This window comes from Dipteris shenzhenensis, chromosome 8 (genome assembly GCF_047967505.1).
Source record: "Dipteris shenzhenensis isolate YYH24624 ecotype China chromosome 8, Dip_SZ_1.0, whole genome shotgun sequence".
In the NCBI taxonomy this organism is placed as follows: domain Eukaryota; kingdom Viridiplantae; phylum Streptophyta; class Polypodiopsida; order Gleicheniales; family Dipteridaceae; genus Dipteris; species Dipteris shenzhenensis.
Window position 1 is genome coordinate 18,707,306 of NC_141603.1, and position 6,039 is coordinate 18,713,344.

The following is a 6,039-nucleotide window of genomic DNA, read 5'->3' on the forward strand; positions in this document are numbered from 1 at the left end:
AGTTCACACCAAGCGCTCACGATCCTCCAAAGGGTGGTGTAAAGGGTTGTTGTCTTAGTTGGCCCAAAAGGATGGACAGTCCCCTGGACACTAATACAAAAGATTTGTGTTGAACACATGAAGGCCGCACAGTGCACAACCCGTGCACCCCCAGTGCACAACCCGTGCGCCTCTGTGTGCATTCTGAAGATGTGCGCGCGTTTTGAAGACCACGTGCGAGTGTGAACCACGACACACATGAGCCATTCTCCACTTCTATTTCCTGGTGGTGTGAACCAAGCCTAATTTTCAAGAAGACTGCCATTGCAAGCACCAACCATTTCATGGCTGTAGGCTGCAGCAGAGAGCTCAGCCCAAATGCATCATGTTTGCAAACTTCCAATCATCTTTTGCGAGGAGAGCACTGCAGATTTCCCAAGGCCACAAAGTCTTCTCTCAAGACACAGTCAGTTTTCTCAACTGAAATTTCCTTTACATTCAGTTGAATGTTTTCAACAATCGCTAAGATGACAGCGATTGAAGTAATTGAACAATGGGAAGCGCAACAGCACATGCTCTCACGCGAGCAGTACACAGCATAGCTGCAACTTCGGTGACAATCCGGGAAGCTGCCACATGCCTGTCTCTGGGTTTGCCATCAAACTCAAAAAACAGAATCTTCTACAGGGTTTGGTTCTCCTGTCTACGAGGGTTGCGTTTGCAAAGGCAAAACGAGTTGCATCGCGTAATGAGACGAGTCGGGTGCGTAGCACATTAGGCAGCAGAAAGGAAGGTGGATCTCTTTACCAAAACGTCAAGAATGACATATTCTCATCGTTCGAAGTTGCAATAAGACAATAGAATGGCTCAATGCAGCTTTGTTGCCTTTATTTTGGTGTCCAGATAGGGCCATAATTACAGGGGAGAGATGGTCGAAATCTTTTACAGCTCCTACACACAACATTATCAGAAAGGTAAATGTCTATCTGCGGCTATTCGTTTGATGGCTCGTACATTTTTAATAGAGAGATTTCCCATGCAAGCTGACACAATGATGCTTTGCAAAACCTAAGGCGAAGTCATATGTGAACCTCTCTTTACTACTTAAGAGTTAAAATGCTTGAGAAAAAATGTAATAGGTTTTAGAATTTGGCATGGGCTTGCAAAGAGTAAGTCATTCTGTAAAGGTTAAGATAGAGTCCACCGCCATAAAAGCTTCACAGATGTGGCCTAGGGAAGACTGGTCATTACCTGTTGCCAGTTGGTTTGATATAGTGTAATTGTTACAGAGAGATGTGAGATTCCAAGGCTCCTTGCAGATTGAGAATTTGCTGTGCCAACCTCGCTTAGGAGGAGAACTAGCTATTTTGGAACACAAATATATGAACATTGCCAGGTATTCATGGACTGGAGGCCATGCCAACTAAAGTTAGAAACTTGGTTTTTTAAATCTGAATTTCTTTCTGTTTTGTTCCTTCTTTTTCAATCAACTGTGTAGTTATGCAGGATGGATAATGATGGTCCGACTTTCAGGGATCTGAAGGATCAATCTGTGGAGGGACAGCTTGATGAGACCCTTCTGGCATTGCAACACCTGAGCCAGGGAGGAATTCATGTTTCCCATAAACTTCTCTTTAAATTTATTCAGGGCTGCATCGATAAGAAAGACCTGGCACTAGGAAGGCGATTACATTCTTTAATGGTCAAATCTGGCCTGGAAACGAATGTTTTTTTGGGAAGCCACCTCATTCGTATGTTTGCATCCTGTGGGAGTTTATCGGAAGCAAACCTTGTATTCTGCAAACTACCTGAACCAAATGTGTTTACATGGAGCGCAATCATCTTAGCACATGCCAACGATGGGCAAGCTCAGCAGGCTTTTAATTTGTTTACAAAAATGCAACAGACAAGCATCAAGCCAGATGAATGCATATTTGTTGCTGTCCTTAAAGCGTGTGTGTGTGTGGAAGACCTACCACAGGGTAAGCTGATTCATGCTTATGCAGTTGATTGTGGTTGTGACTATAATTCATTTGTGGGAAACTCCCTCATTAGCATGTATGCTAACTGTGGAAGCCTTGAGGATGGCCGTGCAGTTTTTGACAAACTGTCAAAGGAAAGTGTCATTACATGGAATGCAATGATTGCAGCATATACTCAACATGGGACTGGTGAAGAGAGTGTCTTGCTCTTTCAACAGATGCAACAGGAGGGCATGAATCCTAATATCATCACGTATGTGAGTATTTTGAAAGCCTGTTCCAGCATATCCATTGGTCAGACCAAATTCGTTCATATTCATATCATTGCAAACTTTTGGGACTTGGATGATTATGTTGGGAGCACCCTTATCGATGTGTATGCTAAATTTGGAAGCCTCAAAGATGCACGTGAGGTGTTTGATAAATTGCCAAAGAGAGATGTGGTGATATGGAGTAACATGATTGCAGGATATGTCCAGCATGAGCATGGTCTGGAGGCTCTCATGCTTTTTGAGAAAATGCAACACGCAGGGGTGAGAGCAGACAAGGTCACATACCTCAGTATGCTGAAAGCATGTTCCAGTATAGCAGCTCTAGATCATGGCAAGCTGCTTCATGCACATGTTATTGAAAATGGATTTCAATCTGACATATTCATTGGGAGTGCGCTTATTGACATGTATGCTCATTGTGGAAGGCTCATGGATGCGCGAAGAGTTTTCCACAAATTGTTGAAGCGAGATGTGGCAACATGGAATGCAATCATCGGAGGATGCGCATTGAATAACAGCTATACTCTGGCTTTGCAATACTTTGGAGACATGCAAGGACAAGGTGCATTGCCAGATGAGGTGACATTTGTTTGTCTGCTGTCTGGATGTGATCATATGGGTCTGGTGGATGAAGGATGGTGCCAGATGAATTCGATGATAGCAGAGCATGGCATCACACCTACAGTTGAACACTATAACTGCATGATTGACTTAATTGGTCGTTCAGGGCACTTGGATAAGGCAGAGAACTTGCTCCAGAACATGCCTTGGCAACCTACTATCATGGGCTGGATGTCCTTGCTCAGTAATTGCAAAACTTTTGGCAATGTAGAGATAGGAAGGCATTGCTTTGATCGTGTTCTTTCCATGGATCATAAACATGCTTCAGCATATATACTGATGTCCGGTATCTACTCCAGTGCTGGCATGTGGGAAGATGCTGCCCAAATAGAGGAGCTGAGGAAACATATACAGGCATGGAAAAAGCCAGGGAAGGCTTTCATTGAGGTCGGTCAGAAGTTGCATGCATTTGTTGTTGGAGATAAAAGTCACCCACGAATTGTTGATGTATACAGAAAGCTAAAATCTTTAATTATGCAAATGAATGATAAAGTACATGTACCGCAATTAGACCTGGTGCTCCAGTTGAGTTCAGATGAGCGCAAGGAAGATGCCTTGTTTGGACACTGAAAATTGGCCATAGGTTTTGGACTGATCAGTACACCCGTGGGTGCAACTATTTGGGTATCAAAAAACCTTCGTGAGTGTGTTGACTGCCACAACGTTGCTAAAGCTGTATCCAAGGTTGGAACGGCGAGACATCTTTATAAAGGATGCATACCATATGCATCACTTCAAGAATGGGGTGGGTGCTTGCAAGGAGTACTTGTAATACAATTAACTGGTGTTGTTTCTACATCCTCCCAGCACCATGTAATAAGGGACCTTTGGCTTGACAAGTCACTTTTGGAGTGAGCTAAAGAACCTCCTTAAGGGTAATAATTCTAGCTCTACAAGGCCGATGACTAATCTGTTTGCTCAATGGACCTTGGACAATGGCCAATTTTTGTTTTGGCATGATGAAGCGAGTTTATAAAGTTCATGGAAGTAGCACACGGGGCCTTGGCATTGTCCAAGAATGCAGCCTGAAGGGAGGCTGTCTAAGAAAGTTCCTTAAGAGAAGCTTAAGCAGCAGCAGCCATCACAGAGGCAGGGAACAAACAATAGAAGACTTGCAGCATCTAAGATGGATGACCTGTAACAGTTGGCTGACCAGTAGTGCCAACAGGGGCAACCTGCAACTGGGGAACCTGTGAATAGACCGATGACCCAGTAAGTAGGTCTGAGTTGATAAAGAGGCGGCAATCTAAGAAACTGACCAATCAGACGTGCATCAATAGCCTGTCTATATAGAAACATGATGACTGGCATTCACAAGGTTCACACGTGCATTAAGTTATGGCTAAAATTTTTTATTGGGCAAATGTTTTGTGAGACATAATGGTCAAGAGGATTGTAAAGGCAAGGGATGTTTACTGCATTTGTAGGACCCCTGTTGGCAAGTTGCTACGTATAGCATAGGGGTTGTCATATTGAGGCACTGGGTGATTCTTGTGTTTTGGTCTGTATGTGACTGGGAGGACAGGTTAAAAGAAGTGGAGTGACTTCAGAGATTTAGTTTGACAGCAGACTAGATTAGCAATGATGAGATCCGTGGGTTTGTTGCACTGATGCTTTGCTTGGAGTCGGGTGTGTTTCTTGGAAGTGAGGGTGTCACCAAGAGCAGTCCAAAGCTTCAGTCATTTGATATTAGTTTGGCCCTGGTGATTTGTGCAGGTGGAAGGCAGGTTAGCCTAGTCATCTTGCAGCACACGCAGGAAATATCAAATCTGTGATTTATGTTGTAGTTTTTGCTTGATCTGAATCCAAATAACAGCCCATGTGATTCAATCAGTGCCAGTTGATCAACGGCCGTGTCAAAACAGAAGTGTTGACTCCCCACTTGCAAACACCCAAATGAGTAGAGCGTGGGGGAGTGACACTTGTTAACAGGGATAAAGAGGCTGCCACATGGGCAGCACACAGGCTGCCATGTCGCCAGCTAAGAGAGTTCATTCTTGGATTTAATTGAGTCCCACCCTTTAGGGCAGACCTGTCCTTGATCGAACAGCCATGTTGATGGCCATGATTACAAGGGCCCTCTGGATTGTCAAACAAATAGAGGTAACCCCAAAAATTGCACCTGTATTGCTGCTTTTGTAAGCATGCCTTACGCAAATCACAACTGTTTTAAAATGTGCATCTTTTCACATACTAATGAGAATCAGTGATACTTTATATTATTTCAACACAACCCCCATGTGTAAGCTAATCTAGAGATGCTAGCATGCTTGGCTGTAGCCAACCTAGAAATGTACTATGATGAGCACTGGCGGGTGGGATTACAAAATTTTCAACGGGTTCATGATCACGTGTAGTAGTCCACACACTCATCATTGAATTTTCTAGTTGCATAGACATGAAGCAGGTCACACTTGCTAAGGAAAAGGCTGAAGTTGATATCAACCTAATCTTATTGAGGTTGAACCGCCTCTAGTTTCTCCACCAAGAACTCTAGTGATGCCATCAAGAATTCCAACGCGCTACCACAAACTTCTCCAACACCATTGAAACAAACAAGAACTCCAATCATGCCACCACAAACCCCTTTGACACCTTTGAAACAAGCAAGAACTTCAATGATGCCACCACAACTAATCCGGTGGAACAAACACAACAACAAAGGTGGATAACAAGCTAACTATCATCTTAAGAGGAAAGCACACCCCACACCCTTGACGGTAGGATGGGACACGGAAAGCTAAGGTGGTATAGAGTAACTCTCAAGGAAACAACAATACTTTGAAGAAAACTAAAATACTTAGCAAACATAGTGCATGTATTGATAGAATGGTCAATGGATACAAACAAGTATGACAAATAACTGTAATATATAGGGGCAAACACAACATAGAATTCTATAAGAAGTTGGGTAGATAGACGATTTTATGGACTCCACTAGGCTGGTTTTAGACATTACTTTAAAATTTTGATTAAACTATAACATCTTCTAACCACTGGGCTAGTTTAACCATGGGTTGGTGGCACGATAAGATCATAAATTATTAAAGTATTAAAAAATGCATCTGATAACCGCGTTAGTTTTAAACTATTAATTACACTCTTATTTCACTAGAAAAACATGTTCTTCCAACCACCGGTCTAGTTTAAACAGTAAGCTAGTTTTAAACTTGCCTTATGGCATG

At 42.9% G+C, this 6,039-nt stretch overlaps 1 protein-coding gene across 1 annotated transcript; it reads left to right on the top strand.

The window, feature by feature from the left end:
• The first annotated feature begins 202 nt into the window (after positions 1-202).
• On the top strand, positions 203-5,057 carry LOC147899220 (pentatricopeptide repeat-containing protein At1g06140, mitochondrial-like). The gene is made up of 4 exons (XM_087377664.1): positions 203-772; positions 883-953; positions 1,269-1,375; positions 1,486-5,057. Exons 1-4 carry the CDS (start codon positions 616-618, stop codon positions 3,422-3,424), a joined length of 2,274 nt encoding a protein of 757 aa, XP_087233790.1. The 5' UTR covers positions 203-615; the 3' UTR covers positions 3,425-5,057.
• Positions 5,058-6,039: the final 982 nt, after the last annotated feature.